The 21,792-nt window shown below is 38.1% G+C and overlaps 1 protein-coding gene across 2 annotated transcripts in view; it reads left to right on the top strand.

The window, feature by feature from the left end:
* POU6F2 (POU class 6 homeobox 2) overlaps positions 1-21,792 on the top strand; it is a 526,248-nt gene that overhangs the window by 234,031 nt on the left and 270,425 nt on the right. For both annotated transcript variants that reach the window (XM_037507267.1, XM_037507275.1), the window contains one exon: positions 20,837-20,928. In XM_037507267.1, the coding sequence (XP_037363164.1) occupies positions 20,837-20,928 (92 nt within the window). The remainder of the gene's footprint in view (positions 1-20,836; positions 20,929-21,792) is intronic.

Below are 21,792 nucleotides of genomic sequence, written 5' to 3'. Positions count from 1 at the left end.
TAAAAGTGCTGCCCTATTGTAAAGGAATCAATAGCAGCAGAAGGAGCGGTAGGTTGAGTGGTGATTGTCTGGCAATGGAGAACTCCCCAGAAAAGTAAATTCTGAGCTTTCATTTGAAAGAGGCAAGAGAGGCTGATTTTCTATTATTCCAATTGAGAAGAACTGCTAATAGAGGAAAAGACACAAAGACAGAAGCAAATATGTCCAGATGTATTGGTGTCCATGTACTCTTCAGGCCCCCAGAAACTCTCTTGCTTCCACAGTCGAGCGGCTACCCTGTGAAATTAATGAAATTTGAGATTTTTTTTTAAGTAGAGAAAAACAATATAAAGCAGAGGATAAAACATTGTCTTAAATCTCCATTAAAACCTGTTGTATTGATGCAAACACAAAAGAGAAATTATTTTTACCAAACACTTTCAATATTGCTCACTCAGCTAATAGTTACATGATATACATAAGCTCTCCCCTCACCTGGCCCCTAGCTACTGTCCATGTCCATGTCTACACTAATGGTTTGAGCCCAGAATTGTAAGGAAAATACCATATTAGATCTTTGTAGTCTCATTCATTTGCCTTCTGCATAGGTCAGAGCCAACTTTGTGAATGTGGATCTAGGCAGTTGCATAGGGCCGCACTCTAAGAAGGGGCTTTGTTTAGCTTAATGCTTTGTTGTCACTGTCCTGAAATCCCTAATCATTTTTTAACAAGGGGCCCTGCATTTTCATTTTGCACTGGGCCCCAGTGCTGGCTTTGGTTTCCTCCTTACCAACTACCCACTGCTTATCCTCCTGCCAGTATTTCCCCTCTGCTTTATAAAGTACCTTTCTTTTAATAATTGGCTCCATTTATTATTCTCAATTAGCTACCATATCAGTATCATTAAGGAACTTTAAATAATACTAATATTAAATCTCCTCCCATGCAATTAGACCAGAATTGCTTATCTGGGTCCCAGGCATGCATGTGATTCTAATGTACGGCCATTCCAGAAAGTATGTCCAGTTGAAAATAATATTCCAGTTGAGAATAATTGTCCAACTTGCAGAAAATATTCTCCATCCTTTAGCTATAACAAGAGACTTTATTGGTCCCTGTGGACGTAATTTTCTTTGCAGTCCTTTCAATTGGAAACCGCTCACTCTTGTCCCCTTTACTATACTATGACATATTGTGTCATCCAAATGGGGACAACACACCCCTACTTACTTCTCCGTTCTACTGCTTTACAAACCTTGGTCCTCTGCAATTTGCTACAGATTTCATTTCTGTTATGAAGGTAATATTCTCTGGCCACCTCAATTCCAATAGTCTTCACCTTCTCTCCATGAGTGAGTACATACTCTTATACCTAACTCGGTCATCACCTAGAATTCCTTAGCTTCAAAAATCTTATGCTGAACCCAGCCTCATTCTATATATTTTGTTCCTATCATGCCTATTTTCTCATCCCAAGTAAGGTAAAATTCACAGGTTGTGGGGATTAAGAGATGAACATAGTTTTTTGGGGGAGGAGGTTGAAGCACTTTTTGATTCACTACACAAGCCCGTGTAATTGTGCAGATCAGAGACACAAAAAAATCTCCAATCCTTTAAAGCAGACTGTTATTTGTTCAGAGATAATGCCCCCACTCCTTTCAATGACTCTCTAAAGCATCACCAATCTCTCCTCTCAAGTCAAGTCATTGTTACTCCTCTCACAGAAGATGACTTGATGTCCTTCTTCGCTTAGAAAATTGAAGCCATCAAGGTTTCTTCTCCATCAGCTTCTTCCATACATGCTCATTCTTTTATTTTCCAGTTCACAAGGGTGATGTGCCTTCATCTTTCATCTTGTTCAAAGTCAGCTCCTCATATGAACTCTTTTGGGAAACAGTCCATCTGGAGTAACAACTTCCTCACTAATATTTTTAATCTTCTTAATTAACATCTACTTAGATTATAGCAGACTCTAGAATCTACCTCCTTAAAAATATAATACTTTAATCCATGTTATCTTTTTTGCATTCTAATTCACAAGATTTCAAACATTTTTACTTCAGTTTATAATACAAAGCACATTGCCTCTTGGAACACAGTATACACATCCGTATAGCACATGACAAAAACTAAAATGTCTTGAAATTTTACTTGTTCTTAATATTCTCTGAGTACGCTGTCATTTCCTATCTTATTCTACACTATTTTATCACTTCTCTTATTTATGCCTCTGAAACATTTGAGATGACCATCTGTACTGTCCTCTTGCAAAATTTCTCCTTCTTGAATGGATGTGAACTCAATTTTTATCACACCTCATTGAAACATTCTCCTAAGTTAAGTGCTGCCTTGCTTTTTTCTGCTGCCATTATAAACTGTTGATATTCTTCAGAATTGCATCTTGTTTTCTAACACATTTTCTCAGGGAGTTCATCTACTCTCCATTTACCCCTTCTGCTTTGAGGATCTGGAAGTATCAACATCCCCAGTGGAGCACCACAGACACTTTATACTCAATATTGCCAAACCTGAACATTTATCCAGCAAATACAGTGAGGAAAATCATGGGTTCCAATCTGGGTTGGCAACAATTGACAATATCCTCTAGACCAATGATTCTCACATTTTTTAGCCTCAATGATGCCAAGAGTTCTTGTAGTTCTATTTGCCAGACAGTGAATTTGAAAATTGGCATTATTATTCATGATCTGCATTGATGAATATGATTCCTTATTATTATAATTCAGAATATGCTATTAAAATTTGAATTATTCCATGCTTTAAGCCCAAGTATGAACATTACCATATCCTTAATATAAAACCACCTAGAATCCAGTATTTCAACTCTGATTGAGGTTCCTAAGTCCAAGCTGACATCTACATTCCCCATCAAGTCCTTTAAATGCCAGGGGCTTCCTTTCCTGAGAGTCCTGGTCCTGTCCTGACAGATAATAAAGGGGGACAATTTCATATATCTATCTAGCTGGTCCATGCAAATGGGCCATTAAGTTATGGACTTATTTGCACAACAATGGAGTCATCATGCAAATTAGAGTGACCCAATCTATTCCTTTTTCTTTTTCTCTATTTTGGTTATCTTTTCTCTCTTAGGTGCAGAAAATTTGGATCAATTCCAATTTGTTTGATTGGATTTTTTAAATAAGCACAAAAAATATCAAGCAGTTCTTTTAAGCTTTTTTAGTGAGCTCTACAAGGGCCAAATCAATTAAGCAAATTGCTTTAAAAAATAACCTGCCAACTAATAAACCTCTTCCTACTTCAGGAATAGTATATGCCAAGTTTTACAGAGCAAATTTTTCCAGCTGAATTACAAACTTCTCAAAACTGGAGGTTGAAGAGAAATGCTGACATGACCTCAGATCCATGCTCTCACAGGAAGGGGCAGGGCTCGTCCATCAGGGCTGTGCTGACAGCAGTTCAGGAGAGACACCCAGCCAATGGCTCTGACTCAGAGTACTTGTGCCTTTGGCGGAGAATTCAGATTAAAAATACCTACTCTGACTTATAAAACTAGGTGTTTTTCTCTCATCTTTAATTTGCTTAATTAAATATATGTGAAATTTGGAACACATGAGCAGAAGTTCTTGGTTTTCTGTTCTCCCTTTGTTTGCCTCCTCTTGTTTCACCTACCATTTAATAAACAGCAGCACAAGAACAGTAATATGTAACCAGAACAAACAGAGGACATAGGAAAGGTGGAGAAAAGTTAGATATATAAGCAAGAAAAAGTGAGTTATTGATTTTATTGACTGGTCTGTTAACTTCTGACATTGCAATAAAGCCTTATTTATTTGTATACAGAAGACTCAATTACATAGATACATATCATTTTAACAACTGGGTTATTTACAGGAGAATTGCAGCTTCATATATAATATAGACCTGGAATTTCTCAAGCTGATCTTTATCCATTGTTACCTAAGGAAGTTGTGATGGTTTCCATATACCTCCACAGGGCCATTAGAACAGCATAACAATAGGCTGAGAGACTAAAGAAGGAGGGTTGGGGGAGACGCAGTGGAGCCAGAATGAAGTAAAGGCAGGAGCCTCAGTCCTGCTATAATATACAGTAAATAATCTGAGGATAATGAGATCCCAGACAGGGCTGCAGAACTATGCTCCCTTCTGCCCACACAGGAAAGCTGTCAGTGAAGACAATTAGGTTAAAAGATCCTTATCTTTAAACTGAGATTTTCTTCATACAAGTCATGAAGATTATATTCCAGGTTTTATTTTTTTAAAACATGAAGGAAATGCCTCAAAGGAAGTTTTATAAGCACAGGATCAAGTATTTCCAAACATCTTCTCTTGTTGAGCTGATAGGTATAATGGAGCTCTACCTCCTGGCCCCACCACTGGTTCCCTTGGGTTCTCTAGAGCCTTGTGCGGGGTGGGGGGTGGAGGCATCTCTTGATATAATCCTTTGTTTAACTATTAGTTTAATGAATAGATTATCTGCGAGGATGTAAGCCCCAGAGGCCCAGGGACCATATCTAATCATCACTCAGTAAATATTTGTTGGGAATGAGTGAATTAAGTAATGAGGAGAAGAGGAACAATATTATTTTTTATGAGTCACTAGCATCCTGAAAAATACTGTCCACCAGCAAAAGTAGAGAATTAATGATCAAAGCAAGGGTTGGCATCTTAATTTTCAGATGAGGTGGCTAGAATTCACTGTCAGTAGTAGACTCAGAACTCAGACCTTTGCCTTGGGTTTCAGAATTCCACAAGGACATCTCCCTAATGAGTAAGGACCAGAGGGTTACAAAGATACAATGCAGATAAAGGACAGTCACAAAAAAAATGATCGTATCTTGGTTATTGTGAACAAGGCTGCATGAACATGAGAGACTGAGATTCTGATTTAAATTCTTTAGGATACATACCCAGTAGTAAGATTGTTGGATATTATAGTAGTTCTGTTTTAAATTTTTGAGGAACCTTCATTCTGTTTTCCACAGCAGCTGTGCCAATTTACCTTCCCTGCAACAGTGTACCAATATCTCCAGATCCTTGCCAATATTATTTTTTTAATAATGGGTATCCCAATAGTGTGAGGTTACATCTCATTGTTCACAATATCCAAGATATGGAAACTAATGTCCATTAACAGATGAATGGCTAAAGAAAATGTGGTATATACATAGGTGGAATACTATTCTGTCTTAAGAAAGAAGGAAATTCTGCCATATGCCACATGAATGAACCCAGAAGACATTATACTAAATGAAGTGAACCAGTCACAGAAGGACAAATGCATGATTACACTCATAGAAGTATCTAAAATAGTCCATCTCTTAGAAACAGAGAGTAAATGGTGGTTGCTAGGAGCTGGTAGGAAGTCTACCTAAGCAGACTTATGTTTAATGAATGTGTTTCATTTAAACAAGACAAGCAAGTTCTATATGTCTAACATTGTGTCTGTAGTTACCACTACTACATTGTGCACTTAAACATTTATTAAAGGGCAGTGATCTTATTTTAGAGGAGAAGGGAGAGAAAAGGAAATAGAAAGGAAAGGCACAAGAAAATACACTTGAATCCAAGCCAAACTGAGTAATCATTTGCTATTTGCTCACCTATAAGAACTATCACTGCCTCCTCGTAGCTATTATCTACTTGGTCTTTTTTTACTTGTTCCTTATTATCAGAGTCCCCCTATGTATACCTCCATGCTTATGCTCCACTTAGGAGCAGAGTTCTTTTTGGACTCATGTTCAGATGCCTCCTAACCCATGCGTAGATAAGCCCTTTCTGGCCAAAGTCATCACTATCAGACATTGCCCTGAAAATTCACACCTCCAATCCCACAAGTAAAATTCCTTTTATTCTGTTCCGGTAGCTCACGCTTATCTGTATGTACCTCTGTGCTGAGGTCCATCTCCTGAGCCATGAGCAGTGCCTGTCATCCTTGCCCAAAGAGCCTTTGCAAACCTCTAGGAGAGTTGGTTGTCAGTTCTGCTCCTTCCCATCTCTGCGTTCCCCTCCTGACCCACCTGTGGGTTCTACCCTGCCTTTAAGGCATTGACAATGTTTGATGCTAGCACTCAGTCTCTTCTCCCATTTCTCAGATCAAACATCCTCCTTTGCACTAACAAGTGTCCCGATAGGGGCTGCCTGCCTGCCCACCCATTCATTCCACCCTCACTGCCCTCATGTCTGAACTCACCTTTCTATCTCGGAGGTAGGGGTCAAATGTGGGGCATGGCATGGACTTGCTCAGGGATTGTATTAACAGGCCTCACCACTGTCAGTATGTAAGCCTGGCAGGAATTAGGACAGACTGGGCAACTATGGCCGTGGTCTGAGTGAGAGCCAATGAGAGAAATTGAAGCAGACAAGGGGCCAGTTGCTGGCAATTCTGAAATGCAAGACTCGGAATTTGGTAGCTGGTTGCCTCTAGGGCTATAGCAGAGTGAACAGGGAAAGGGAATTTAGTGATTTGCTTTTGAGCATGTGTGATTAGGAGACACATGAAAGGAAATTGTGATGTTAGGAGGAACTGGAACTTTTGAAAAGGGAGGTTTTTGTGGATCTGTGAGAGATGTGCTGTTTATAAATATTGGACAGGAGTTCAGAGGAGATTTTAGATGTTGCAATTTAGACTTAGAAATCATCCTCTTTCTCCAGTCTTCTTGCATTTTTTTCCTGTACCTGAAATCTTCCTTGCCTATTGGTCACGTGTGTCTGATTTAATAAGATCTCACAAAGTGTCCTCTGTGGACACTTTCTAAAAGGTTTCCTCTTTGGCCACATGCTTTCCTATTTCCTTCTTTATCAAGATCACTCATGATTAGACAATCATATATCACTGTCATTTATAACAATGTGCCAATAACAACTGATAATGATAGCCACTTGTTGCATATATATTATGTGCCAGACAAAATGCTGAGTTGTTTTCATTTACTAACCTCGTTAAATCTCATATAGTGACCTCTTTAAATCTCAATTGCCATACCAGTGCTATTGCTACCTCCATTTTACAGTTGAGGAAACCTAAGATCAGAGAGGTTGAGTAACTTATCCAAAATCACAAATATGGCAAATGTGAAGCAAAGATGAAAACACAAGTTATTCTGAATCCACTGTTCTTTCAAAATGCTATTTTTAAAGATTGCCATTCTCTTCTTTGTGTGAGTTCTGGTTATGGGATAATGTGGATGGTTTTCCTAGATCTGATTTTCTAAACCCATGTGACTGACCCACATTCCCTTTCTTGATAAACCACCAAGAAATATATGGTCATATTATCTCCAGAATCCTACTACTTCTTCATGGCCCTATTGATCAGTATTAAGTCTAGACTAAGATACCACTCTCTGCTTTCTAAACCTCCTGAGAGATGAAGCTGTTAGACAGGTCAACCAGAAATTTATCAGATGATCTGCTTTCTGCAGACACTTCCAGGAGAAGCTATTCCCTACCAAATACTTTTTCTTTACAAAAATTCTACAATTAGCATTAGCATTCACATCTTTCATCCAATTTGAGGTGTATCATATGTCCTCAAGATGAAATTTTTACTTTTTGACTGAGGAAAAAAGCAATCTCTGACACCGAAGAGCTGGTCTGGTGCTCCCAGGAGCCTTGATGTCCTCCTGTGGAAAATATGGAGCATTAGTCTCAGACATGGCCACACTCACCATGCTGGTTCAGGACAAAACCAAGATCACTCCATAATATAAAATAAAAAAAAAAAAGAAGAAGAACATTGTTCAAACCACAAAGCAACCCAATAGTCATCATCCAGGCTAGTTAGTATCAATTGAAAACCAATTACAGCTTTCATTTCATTTTTCTGCCTTCTCCCAACCATCACTTGAACCCAGATTATAATTTACAGATTAAATCCAAATACTTATGACATCTACTTCTTGTATTTTCATTTGACTTTAGAATGGTAGGCTCAAAATATCCAACCATAACATTGCCCCACTTCTAGATAGCACCCATCCCAGTGTAAAGTTTCATTTCCTCGGACCCTATTCATGATCACCCCAAACAAGTCAAAATCCTATGTCATCTCTTCTCATTGTAATATGTCTTGGTTCCCCAGTGCCCCTCAGCGTGAGTTCTTCCCTCCTTTCTGTGAGTCAACAAATAAAAATTAGTTCAACTACATGTTAGTCTTTGACTGAAGCACCATCAGCTGAAGCACATACCCAAGTACTCCGCATTATACACATCTTAGATTTGTACATAATCCATAGATCTAATTACAATGCAGCCTGGGGTTGAAAGAATCCAAGAACTTGACCAAACTTGGGTTTGAATCCCATCTCCTTCTCCTATTTTTTTTAAATAAGTTGTAAATGTGGGTCAATTACTTAACTTTTATGAACCTGAATTCTAGTATCATAGGGTTACTCTAATGATTAAATGAGGTGACATGTGTAGGATATTTTAGTTTGTTACTAGTCTCTTGGCTGATGCACTATAATTTTCAGTTCTTACTCTGATGCCTTTTGATCAAATCTATTTCTTTCCAAGAAGACATCTTACCTAACTACCATATTCTAGTCATAAAATCTAACCAAATCTTGAGGATCTTTAGAGCGTGTATATAAAATTTCCAGTTTATTCTATTGCTTATATATTGTCCCAAATTTTATAACTGTATAAAAGTCAAGAAGCTAATGTATTCTATTCATTCTGAAAACACATCTTTTCCTCATATCTTAATATAAAGCATCTTAAAGGGAAGATTTTGTAATAAAAATTGGGATTGGCATGTCATTGGCAATGTCATATTAATTGGCAGTTTTTTTCTTTGCTAATGGAATATAAAATATTCATGAATTTTGCTTCAACAGCATCCTATATTTGATGAAATACACTATATATTTTTAACTGATTGGACACCTCTTCTACTATTTTACCTTTCACCATTATAATTAGCAGCTTGTTCTGTTTCTTTTTTTTAAAGATTTATTTATTTATTTATACAAGCACTGGGTATACTCAGAAGCATGGGAGGGTGAGAGAATTCACCAGAGCCAGAGCAGGGAACAGAACAGGCAGACTGACAAAATACACTGCTGAGGGGAGCAGCGGGCACAGCAGGAGAGGTCTGCATGCCATTGTTCTGTTTCTTATTTCTCTTTTAATCCTACCATTCTAAGTCAAATGAAAATGTAAGTAGTAGATTTTGCAAGTATTTGGATTTAAAACCTGTAGTTACAATCTAGGTCCTAGTTATAGTAGACATACTTTCATATGAGCACTGACACAGATCCAAAAATAAGCTAATATAACAAACGGAAATTGCCTCACATTTGATACTGTCATGTAGGTAAGTTAAAATAATGATAGAAGATAATCCAAACAGGTTCTGTGAATCTATTGTTCTATTTGATTCTAAGTGGAACAAAATCTTCTGAACAAGAGGACAACAAAATAATACTTCGCTAAAAGGATAAAAGAATATGACCTAAGTCTATTAGTGATATAACACTCTATGAATGCACTCAAGTTAATGGCATCTTTTAGCAATAGATACTTTTTCAATTACAATAATGCTGAGAATATAGTCTGAGAGAAAAAATGGTCAGAAACACATGAATTGGGCTAGCTGTTTAGCTCTTTGGTTCTTTGTAACCAACTCTGAGGGAGAAAAAAAGAATCTAACCAAAAATCTATTGATAGGGCATTCATTTGAGTTTGTGTTTTCTAGATGTATTTAATCTTACTACATTTGCAATGTTTTGTTACCCTTCTCCCAAGAAAGTTGGTGGCACTTGCCAATTTGCTCATAGTGAGTTGTATGACATCCTTCTCTTCTGTACAATCTTGCGTTGTCCTGCTGTCATAGAGGCCCCATTACCGTAAGGGCCTGCTAAATAGGTATGATACTACAATTTCATGCCATGTGATTCCTCCAGGAGCATTTCCTTCCTGTCCTTTGCTGAGTTCTAAATGACCCCACTTTCACCAATCTTTAGTTGCACGCAAGACTGATTGCAAATGCTACCCTTTCGGAGTATCTGTGTAGTTTTATTTCAGCTTTAAGGGATTTAAAATTTTTATTCCCCTTTTTTAAAGTGGCGCTATGGCTACTTTTGCAAAGAACGTGGTGTTCTGAGAGTAAATAACTGAAATGGATAGGCCAGACTCTTATCTTCATGGACCCTCACAAATGGAAAAGCAAAGATATGGATGTGGAAAGAGAAAGTGTCAGGAAAATTGCTGTAAATCACAGAGCAAGGATATTGGGCTACATTTGGCATCAGTTTTGTTGTGTTTTAAAAAGGATAAATATGCTTCCCTTTAAGGATGTAGGACCAGCTCTTCCTGCTGTGAGACTCTTCGCTGGGAGTCATCCCACCGCGTTGCACAGGGTGAGAAGTGGCCGAGGGTGATTACTGTGATTGAGGGTATTCCTCTCAAGCATTTTCTTTTCCTACATTCTCGTGTGCCCCCTGCCCTGACTTTTGTGGGTTAGGATATTATAGTCTACTGCAAATGTCTGATAAAAGTTGAGCGTATTGATGCATTTATACTTTAAATGCCTCCAAGGGAGGGAGGGAGAGAGGGAGGGAAGGAAGGAAAGAAAGAAGGAAGGAAGGGAGGGAGGGAGGGAGACTTAAATGCAAACCCAGTGCTCCTCACGCTTCACTGGCTATGAATCACTTGGAGGCTTTGTTACAATGCAGATTCCAAGTCAAAGGTTCTGAACCCTGACTAGCCTGCGACCTACAAATCTGCCTTTCTAGCAAAGTTCCTGGTGGTGCCAATATAGCTAATCCAGAGAGCACACATTGAATTTAGAGATCCTCAACTAAGCTTGCAGCTATTGTTTTGCTCATTCTGAACATTATTTTAAAGATGATGAGCACTTATTTCTAAAGAACTTGTAAGTCTGTCTTGCAAAAATGAGACACAGGGAAAACATGTCTCTGGTAGGCCCCACCCTTCACCTCCTCCAGCCACTATGTATTACTCCCTCTCCTCTGTCCCCCACTTCCAAAACCTGGAAAATAGAGGACCCTAGAGGCAGTTTCCACTAGGAACAAAGGTAATATCTGACAATTTCTATTATGGTGTTGGGGATTTTTTGTATTATCTCCCTAAACTTCTGCTTTGATGTGTAGCACAACATAGTCTTGGAATCAAGTGGAACTGGATGCAAATTCTGACACTATCACTTACTACCTAGATGTTATTCATGTGTCTAAATCCTAGTTTCCACATCCGTAAAATGGAATTGATAACACAGAGGACTTCTTTAGAGACTAAATGAGAAATATATATATAAAATGCTGAACAGAGTGACTGACCCATAGTAAATATTCAGTAAATGGTAGCTTTTTTTGTCAAGAATTTGAGCAGTAGAGTAGGGTGGCTGACAAAGATGCAGACCTTCCGGATGGGCCAGATTTCTATACAGTCGCCTCTCTATCAATAGCTCATTGCATGAGTAACAGTCAGCCTCTCTAAAGCTTAGTTTACTGCATAAATGCACACAATAATCAGAAATACCTGGTACCAAAATCTTAAAATAATTTAATTTTAAAAAAATCTCTTAAATTTTTGACCATTTTTCAAGCACATTTAAAGTTAGGAAACAACCCAAATGCCCAAAAATAGATGACTGGATCAAGAAGATGTGGTATATATACACAATGGAATATTATTCAGCAATCAAAAAAGATATAAACTCATGCCATTTGCAGCAACATGGATGGAAATAGAAAAGGAATTATGCTCAGTGAAATAAGCCAGAAGGAAAAAGAAAAATATCAAATGGTTTCACGTATAGCAGGAATTTAGGGAAACCAAATAAGACATCAGTGTAAAAAAATAATAACAGAATAATACAACAAAGCGAAAAGGAACAATTATAAATCAGAGGCATACTGCAGGGGAGGAGGAAGGAGAGGGATCTGAGGAAGGGAGAGAGAGGAGCACAGGGGACTGAGGAGATGATGCACGGGTGCATTGGTGAAGGAAACTCTATGGGGACTACACCTGAGGAGGTGGGGGGAAGTAAATATTGTTTAATAATGAACAATGATGTAAAAATTAAAAAATAAAGTTAGGTCTTGGTAATTCTTGTGTGTTTTACTATGAATAGGTAATCTGGAAAAACTTTAAAACTAAGTCAGTTACACTGCTGTGGAATATCCAGATCACATCTACTTGTTGCCAAGCTTGACAATGATCTGGCAGGCAGTTAAGACAGAAAATCTGCATTTTCTACATATTGGAAGTCTAATGCTATTAGAAAGATAGGTCTAAAATTGAGAAAAGATATGTGACATCTTCTATATGATTTTTCTTTTGAGGAATTCAGGTCTGGTATCCCCATTTTAGGCAAGGTAGCTGAGAATTGATAGAAAAAAAAAAAAAACCAGCATTTTATCTTATTTTTTTTAAAGATTTATTTATTTTTATACAAGAACCGGGGTACAGGCCAGATATGTGGGAGGGTGAGAGGATTAACCAGAGACAGAGCAGGGAACAGAACAGGCAGACTGAAGAAATACACTGCTGAGGGGAGCAGCAGGTGAGGCAGGAGAGGTCTGCTTCGTCATATGGGATTCTCACTGGCCAGCCAGGTCGAACCCGCACTGCAGAGGCTGCAGACAGCTTCACAGTGTGATGCTCAACTGCCTGTGCCACAAGGGAAGCCCCATTTTATCTTAATTTTCTACCAAATTGTTTATTTATGTGGCTATTGATAATAACATATAACTGATGCAATGATGATTTGTACATTCCATTTCTTGCTGAGGAAAAAAATTATGTCAAAATTCCTCCTCTGCAGACACAACAGTCTTTTCAGAGTTTGCATTAATTTGGGAAAATGACTCTCTCAAAGCAATTTTCAAAATTTGAGGATCCTTTATGAGGAGGTGTCTTAATGGAAAGCTAGTTACCTATGGAAACTGATTCAATGGGAGCTGACAGTGAGCTGGGGGCAGGGCCCCATTCACAGGTCAGTCTGCACTGTGTGTATATAGGGGACCACATCCAGCGAGACCCAATTTAATCTGTGGTTTGGGGTTTAATGCTCTGAGATCACCATCTTGAAATTCGCAATAGTTTGTATTTGTATTTTGTGAGTAAAGTCTGATGAGTTGATGAGCGGATGATTGGGGTTGGAGGGGCTTTGGAAGTCTCTGGCCAATGAATTGCTATGTCCTCACCTCCCCAGGATAGGGTAGACTTTTGGCTATCTGCTTTTGGTCCCTGGAACCCCAGGTACCCTGGACCCCAAGTACGGCTGTCACCTCCCTACTCCCTTTCTTGGAGATTTGGACTCAGATGCAGGGAGAGTCAATGCTCTGTATGCCAATATGCCCACCCCTGGTCAGGGGTCCAGCAGGGAGGTTACAGTCCCTTGGGCTTGCCCACCTGCCATGGGTTGGGGCAATGAGGGGGAGATTGAATTTCAAGCCCCAGTCTCATTTGCACTGAGCCCAGCAAATTCTGTATTCAACCTGGTATAAGGTTGAGCATGAATGAAACATGAAAAGAAACTCTGTAGATGTGTATAAGAGACAGGATTTAGACAACCTTCACATTCAGAGACCCATCAGTCAGTTGAGAGCAAAGACATCATCCCTGGATTGAGTGCAGTGTTGAGTGTGGCTACTAGCAATGACTGTCAGAAGGGTCCATTTGCAGGAAGAAGTGTGTTGAAGCTAGACAAGCCATTTTCAGTTCATTCAAAATCAGGATCTAAATTGTCTCAGCTCATTTTGACATGTATCTCCATCATTTTAAGAATAACAACTCCCTCCAGTATATAATAACACAAGACGTACACTTGTATACACACTTATACACACCACAGCACAGAGCTGTTCTGCAAGAGTTAGAAAGTTGAGTTTGAACTTATATTCTTGTAAAGATAGCAGCACTTGTATGGATTACCCCAAGTAATCCATACCACCCCAAAACTCCCTATTGGACAAGAGCATGTCATGGGATTTTGCTTCAATATGATTGATGACACTGTCTTTATCAATCTCTTTTGAAAGGAAGCAATTACAGAAATTGGGATCTTGATTGGCCAAGAAATCACAGGAGTTCAGCTCTGCTTTTATTAGATAGATATGAAAACAAATGATAAAAGGTTGTTGAAGGAAGACTTGGTAAATTTTGAGAGAAAAACATTATTTTTTAAATCTTCCATAGCACACATAGACTAAACCAACAAACAGAAATAAAGCAATTATTGAATTATTTTGGTAGCTATGAAAACATCTTCAGGTATTCAAGTCTAACTAAAGGATTTGTGAGATGTCTTATGTTTCATTTAGACATCCCAAATCTTTCTTTGATTTTTCATGTGTATATGTAGTCTTTGAATAAAGATCAGCATTTAGAACCACTGAGGAACTAGATCCCTCACACAAAGAGAACTAGATTTCCCACCACCAGAAGACAGAGAAGTCACTTAGTAGGAGAATAAAGGAATCCACCATTTACAGTAATGCCATCAGATATTCTGTTCTCCAGGCTTCCGTGGGGGAAGTTTCATGTACTTGGCAACAGAACTTGTAAAAACACACAAACCCCAATGTGCATTAATGAATGTTTGATTTTCAGGTGGCGCTTATTACTTTAGAGTCCAATTCTGCCAGGGTCTGTATGGTTTTCTGACATAAATACATGTGTGACCAGTGTCATAAAGAAATCCTGATTGGCAATAAAAAGTGGCAAACAGTGGCAGTGGCTCTCAAAAGATTTTATAGACGCCTCCACTCCCTCCTTGGCATTTAGTAATCTTGAAGAAATTGAAAGAGAGGGAAGTTTAATTTAGAAGGGCCTTCTGCCCTGCTTAGCTGGGTTCACATGCCCAACATGAAATAATAATGCATTCAGCTGTCCATCTTATAATAAGCCACCTTTGCGTCACCTCATTCACTGGTGAAAACGGCAGTGAGTAAGAAAAGTATGAATACCAGAAAAAGCCAAGGGATCCCATGACCTTAATGTAATTATATCTGTGCTAAAGCATAGAGAACAGGAACCCAAACACTCTCACTGAAGAACTCAACTCATTAAAAATGCATTAGTCATTAACAGGGGAATCTTGTGCACTGAACATGGGAGGAATTGGCTGACAATGGGGGGAAAGTGGAACCGGTTTATTTGGGACGAGCAATTCGTATTTGCAATTCTGTTTCCTTCTCAATTTGTCCTTGCATGCGGTCATCTATGCTGTTGGCAAAGGGTAACCTCCAGAATGAAACTCTCAAGATTAAAAAATATTATGTCTGTGTCTTAAAACAATTCCTTTAGAATGGTCTCCTCTAAACAGAGGGGAGGGCATTTAAAACTTTGTGCTGGAGAACATATCTGTTTTACTTTTATTTATTTTTAAAAAATATTTATTTTTTTTGCATACAAGAACTGGAGTGTACACCAGAGATGTGGGGGTGAGAGAATTCACCACAGAGAGTGGGGAGCAGAACAGGCAGATAAACTGAAATACACTGCTGAGGGGAGCCGTGGGCAAGACAGGAGAGGTCTGCTGCTCCATGTAGGTCAGCTCTCTGGCCGACCAGGGATTGAACTTATGCTGCAGTGGCTGGTCATAGCTTGCTAACACTGTGTCTTTAACCCCTGTGCCACCAGAGAGGCCCCTGGTTTATTTTTAGAGCAACTAGTAGGTACTAAGCCTCGTTTGCCTTGGTTAATGAAAACCATTATACAAAAAAATATAATAATTGTAAAAGAAAAAGTAATGTATGAGCAAAGTAATGCTGGTCTTGGTTTAGGTGGGGCGGTTGAAACTTGTAAGCCTCTCTCCCTAGGAAGGAGCTGAAGGGAGGATTATGGAACCCAGGTAACCCTTCATTTCTGCAGAAAGTCCGATCCCTCCAGAGCAGAGAGATTTACAGGCACCTTAGCAGATTTCAAATGTGTCCCAACACTGGAATGATGATGATGAATGAACCAATGTTCTGACAAACAGGCATTTTGACAATTAAAAATAAATTTTAATAACTCAGTAACAAAAAAGCAAGTGGAAAAAAATGGGCAGAGGATCTGAATAGACATTTTTCTATAAAAGGTATATAGATAGCAACAGGTACATGAGAAGATACTCCATGTCACTAATCACAAGAGAAATGCAAATCCAAACAATAACGAGATATTACCTCACACCTATTAGAGTGATTATGATCATAAAGACAAGAAATGACAAGTGTTGGAGAGGATATGAAGGGAACCCTTGTGCACTGTTGGTGGAATATTAGTTGGAAAACAGTGTGGGGATTCTTTAAAAAATTAAAAATAGAAATACCATATGACCCAGTAATCCCATTTCTGGGTATTAATTCAAAGAGAACAAAAAATACTCATTCAAAAAGATACATGCACTCCTATGTTTACTGCAGAATTTTTTTTTTTACAATAACTGAGAGATGGAAACAAACTAAGTATCCATCAATAGATAAATAGATGAAGATGTGATGTACACAAACACACACAAAGGAATACTATTCAGCTATAAAAAAGGAGGAATCCTTGCCATTTGCTATTTCGATAGACCTTGAAGGCATTATACTATGTGAAATAAATCAGAGAAGACAAATACCATATGATCTCATTTGTGTATGAAATATACAGATACAGAGAACAGATTCGTGATGGTTAGAAGCTTAGTAATGGGTCACCTTCTCCTCACTAAGGTCAAAAGGTACAAATTTACAGTTATAAAATAGATAAATCACAGAGTTGAAATGCACAGCATAACAACTATAGTTAGTAATATTGTTGCCTATTCAATAGCTGCTAAGAGAGTAGATCTTAAAGTATTCAGTGGAAAAAAAAATTAACTAGAGTTATCACAGTGATCATCTTGCAAAAATACAAATATGAAATCATCTGTTGTACATCTGAAATTAATATAATTTTGTTTCCATTATTCCATAATACAGTTTTATCCTAGTGTATCAGCCAAATTCCCAATCAATATTTCAGTATCATCATTTATGACTTATCTTTTCCATAACAGATTTCTATCAAGATTCCCTATATTTGCAAAAAATCGACTCCTAAAATATAATTGTATTAGGTTTATATTATGATCCTTGCAAAAAAAGTTTTAACACTTCTTGAATTTTCTGTAAACAAATCATAATTACAAAATAGATGTATTTGAGATGGTTCTTCCCCTTGCAAATCTAGAAGCCAGCAGGATTTTGACGGAAGCATGTTCTAAGCGAAGAAACTAGAAAGTTGAAGCGGATAATGCAGGCTGATGGACCATGTGCTATTCATGAAACTGTCTATGGGGATTTCAACTTCCTAGACAGTATGGAAGCCACTGTTTTCTCCCTGTGGTCTTCAATTACCAGCAGCTTTATAAAACATACATGAGAAGCACCAGGTAGATGTTCTGTCAGTAGCCTCCCGAGGGAGGTGAACCTCTGTGGTCAGAGAAGCTCCACAAATCATTCTGACTCAGGAGCTTGGGTAAGAAATACTGGCTGAAGCCAATGCCCAGGGTGAGAATTTGCTAGATTGTTGCCAGTGTCTTTGTGCCATAATTCCTTTCATGTAAGCATGAACTAAAGGTAGTTTGCTATGTAAATGCCTTGGTTCTATGCTCTTAAAAATCCAGCTCTTCAGTTCAGACCCAAGCATTCAAATAAGGTGCTGTGAGGGCATGTGGACTAAATATGAAGGAGTGGGACTATGTACAGTGGCAACTTCAGGTGGTGAATATCAGGGCCAATTAAATATTGTTAAATGTCATGTAAGATATAAATTAGATCTTATCAACTAACAATAAATAGAATTAACACTTACGTTGTAAGAGAAATTCCACAAATATGTTTGCTACTTGAATCTGCACAATAACAACTCTAGCTTTCATAAGAGGAAGTCAATGCATAAAAAATTTGGAAAATAAACTCCCCGAGTTCACATACCTTGTTAATCGACGGAGCTACATTTAAACCAACCAGAGTTAAAGTTTGAGTCTTTAATTTTAACTTGTGCATCAAACTGCATTTAATATCCAAATGGATGTAGAATTTTCCAATAAGCTAATAATATAAAAATATTTCCATGGTTTATACTAAACAATTGTAAACAGTCAAGTGAAAGCCTAGCTTAAAGGAATCATGTCATTCCTTAATTAAAAGCCAAACTTTTACTTCTATTGAGTGAATATTCAATCAATGAAAGTGAAATGTCTACATTAGAGGCAGGGTACAAAATGAAGGACCAGCAAAGAGCTCCTATCCTACTACAGCTTCAGTTGCTGCTTGTGAAGCACAGACTATTAAATTCAGAACAGGCTGCAGACAGCTCTGGACGTCTCAGTCTCCAGAGAGGTAACATGTTTCCCAGGATTGTGATCACGAGGAACATGGCCAACCCATTTAAGTTTGTAGTTCCACGTCGGTTCCCATGGACATGAAATTCAAATTCTCTGCTAACGTAGGCTAAGCACTGTTTCAAATCTCCCTGAAACCCTTCCCCGACATCATTGGTGCATCCTGACTGCCTGACTCCCCCCTCTGCTCTGAGAAGGCCCCTGATTTGGAAGCTGCTTTACCACCAGACAAATTGGTTTATGGCCCCACAAGTTAAACCTGATCCATGTGTTTGGGGAACATGGAGATGCGCATTAAGAAGAAACATTACTTTTTGATCCAGGCAGGAAAGCATACATAATCTCCTCTAGAGCCTGTGAAAGACTTCATTTTCCACGTGAAATTGTGTGGAATTGCCCTGTACTGCTCTGAAGCTGAATAACCAGCTTCAAAACACACTGCTGTGTGCTGGTGAGGGTGTCAAGCACCAGGAATAAAATGTAAGCAAATGCAATCTGTGTAGAGTTACAAAAAACAAACACCAATTTGTTGACACAGTGACTGCTTGGGACGCATCCTAAACATTGCATTGATCTGTCATTAGGAATAGAGTCCAAAATTGAGCCTGGGACATGAAGAAATAGGAGACAGAAGGGCTGGCATGGTATAGAAATACTCAATACATATACTTTAATTGTGTGAAAGTAGTTTATTTTTTTTCTTTTTCTCTGAATTGTAAAACTCTTTTTTTTTTTCAGAGTCTGGTATAAAAATCTGTTCCTGATAAATATGGGGAAATAACCAAAAATTTTAAACCATTGCAAACACTACAGTCAAGTGGATTTTTAACCATTCGCGAATTTAGCTAGCCTGGATGTTGAACCCAAAGCATCACCTGGGATCTAGGTAGCTCTATGAAAGAACACCAAGCTTTGTTGAGAATTTTAAGACAGAATAGGACTTGGGTGCATAAGAATAGCAATTGTGAGGTTTACACTACATCATGCACTCCCAGCTTAGAGGGCCTTGCTACTTGAGCATAATAAGTAAACCCTACATAAAAAATTTAGAATGGTCTCCTGCACATTATGGGGATATTGTTGGCATCTTCTGATGGGTCATCTTACCCTTGTTATTAAGTGACAGAGATCATTAAAATGCCAAACATATTTTGACAGAATTCACTTTATAAAATGTCAGCAAGTCTGTGTTTTTATTAGTTTGTTCCAAATCAATTTAGAAATTTCAATAGAATGCTTGTAAGTATTCCCCAAGCAATGTCCATTCCTGACTTTCTGCACCAAAAAATATTACAAATTAATCAGATTTTGAGATTTCTGCATAATGGTTTTGCACATTTATTGCTTAATCCTATTATAAAATCCTGTTATGATTGACACATCGCTGTGGAGATAGAAGTCAATTGAATAATATGTAGCAGTCAATTTTATTTGTAGCTTAATGTGCTGAAGTATTTTTTCCACATTTCCATTATTTATAAGTCTGTCCCTTTGGAGAATATATAGAAGAATTTGTTTTAAATGAGCCAATAATACCTTCTTTAAAATTTATAAGTGTGACAGAATCATCTTTTTTTCTTGGTCGTCCACAGCCTGCCAGTAAAGAGGATTTGAATTGTCTTGCGCTTGCTATTCACAGGACAAATATCAGGAAGGAGGATCTTATTAAGGATAGTTTGAAATTGGATTTTAACCACCAAGAAGACAAATATAACAACTAAAAGCCCCCCCATAATTGCTGCTAACGTTATTTGTTTAAATATTCCCATTCATTGTTATTACCACTATCTTACCTGCTAAAATTTGTCCTAAAAGAAAGTGCATAGCACACACAGAGAGAAACTATGTTTAAGAAGGTTTGAAACATTCGTTGTTTTGATGATGTGCCATTTTCCATCCTGTGGCATCCAACAGGATTCCAGGGACAGAAGTAAGTTGTGTTCTAAGCACAATAAGACTCCCTGGGATTACTGGGGGGGGGGGGGGCTGTTTCAGTTAGTGCCCAGGAAATTTGCTTAAGTAGGTCCATATTCTTTTTTAGGACATCACATTAGGTGACATTGAAAAAAGGGTTTTGTTTTTAGGAAAGCACGTAAGTCTGAAGCAAATGGCTTAAAGGGATAAAACTGTATTAAGGGATAATATAGATGTACTTGGTCATGTCTGAGATCATGCTTTCTCTGGCTCTGGGAAATTACTTCCCATGCATAAAGGATGCAGTTTCCCACACCTACGATGCACCCCATGCAAACTGATGTATAATGCAAGCCTATTAGTGGGACGGATGATGGTGTCACTTTCCCTGCTGTCATAGCCTTCTATCTCCCGGAATGACTTTAGCCATCCTGAATGTCTGTTAGCATAATTTATGCAGTTGACAAGTGATTTGAGCACTGGAGTTATTGATAAACTACTCTGGCATTTCATCTGTGCCTTAATGTTATGCGACATCTCTGGAAAATGGGATCATGTGCACTTCCTGGACTGGAACTTATATTAAGAGACCACCTCTATTTTGAATTCCAGGGGCCAGAGGAAACCCAGCATTATCAGACCCAGGCACTCCTGAACAACAGCAGGCCAATCAGACCCACCCCCCATTCCCGGTCGGGCCACAGGTCAGTATCTCTCACCTGCTGTCCAGTAGGTTGCAATTAGGGTAGTTTAACCAGATATATAGCCAAACAAATAATGATGAGTTAAATCTAATTAATTAACTCCAACAGAGCCAAGATGATGATAAATTTGTGTATGGGAAGCTGTATCATTGCATTATTTATTAAGTACCACCAAGAAAAAATGTGTTTGCAGAACTCTCTTCCTTTTTTTAAAGGTAATGTTGGTTTTAATCATTTGGAAACTTTTTTCTTCTTAAAACCCATTACAATTGTGCTGTTGGTTACCATGCAGTTTTCTACAAAGTAAAACTTTAATGACTGGAGTGTGAAGAAAATTAAGTTATTTCAACCTTACTATAGCCATTTTTGAAATACAAGATGTGATTTAATATAAAAAAGTTAATGCAATTTTAATGCAAGTTCAGCTTATTGGGTTTGACAATACTGTACATCACATACAGCTGCTGCATTAATAAAGAAATACATTCATTATTTTTTTAAAGGCCTATATTTGTTTTTTGCAGCCTGGTATGGTATATGGAGATATAGAACACAATTATAAAAGGTTGGAATTTTTTTTATCTTTTTTATTTTTTAGCCTCTGTCATTTTGTGTAAAGCTTTTGTGTTCACCCTGCTTCATAGAAAAGGAAGCTGATGTTCAAGTCACTCTCTTCAGATGTCATTGTTGTTCCCAGGAATGAATCATTGTCAGCACTTTGAGGGTTCTCCAATTCAAGGCTACAAAACCCAAGTTTCGATCTTGGGTTTACCCTGACTTTTTTGTTTCATCTGTCGCCAAGTGTCTCTATGACCTCTGACCAAAAAGTCCCAACATCAAATGCCTCTGACCTCCAGGACTAAA

Source organism: Talpa occidentalis, unplaced genomic scaffold (assembly GCF_014898055.3).
Source record: "Talpa occidentalis isolate TD23 unplaced genomic scaffold, MPIMG_talOcc4v2.1, whole genome shotgun sequence".
Taxonomy (NCBI): domain Eukaryota; kingdom Metazoa; phylum Chordata; class Mammalia; order Eulipotyphla; family Talpidae; genus Talpa; species Talpa occidentalis.
Note: the sequence above shows the minus strand (reverse complement) of the source record. Positions and strands in the feature narration are given on the sequence as shown.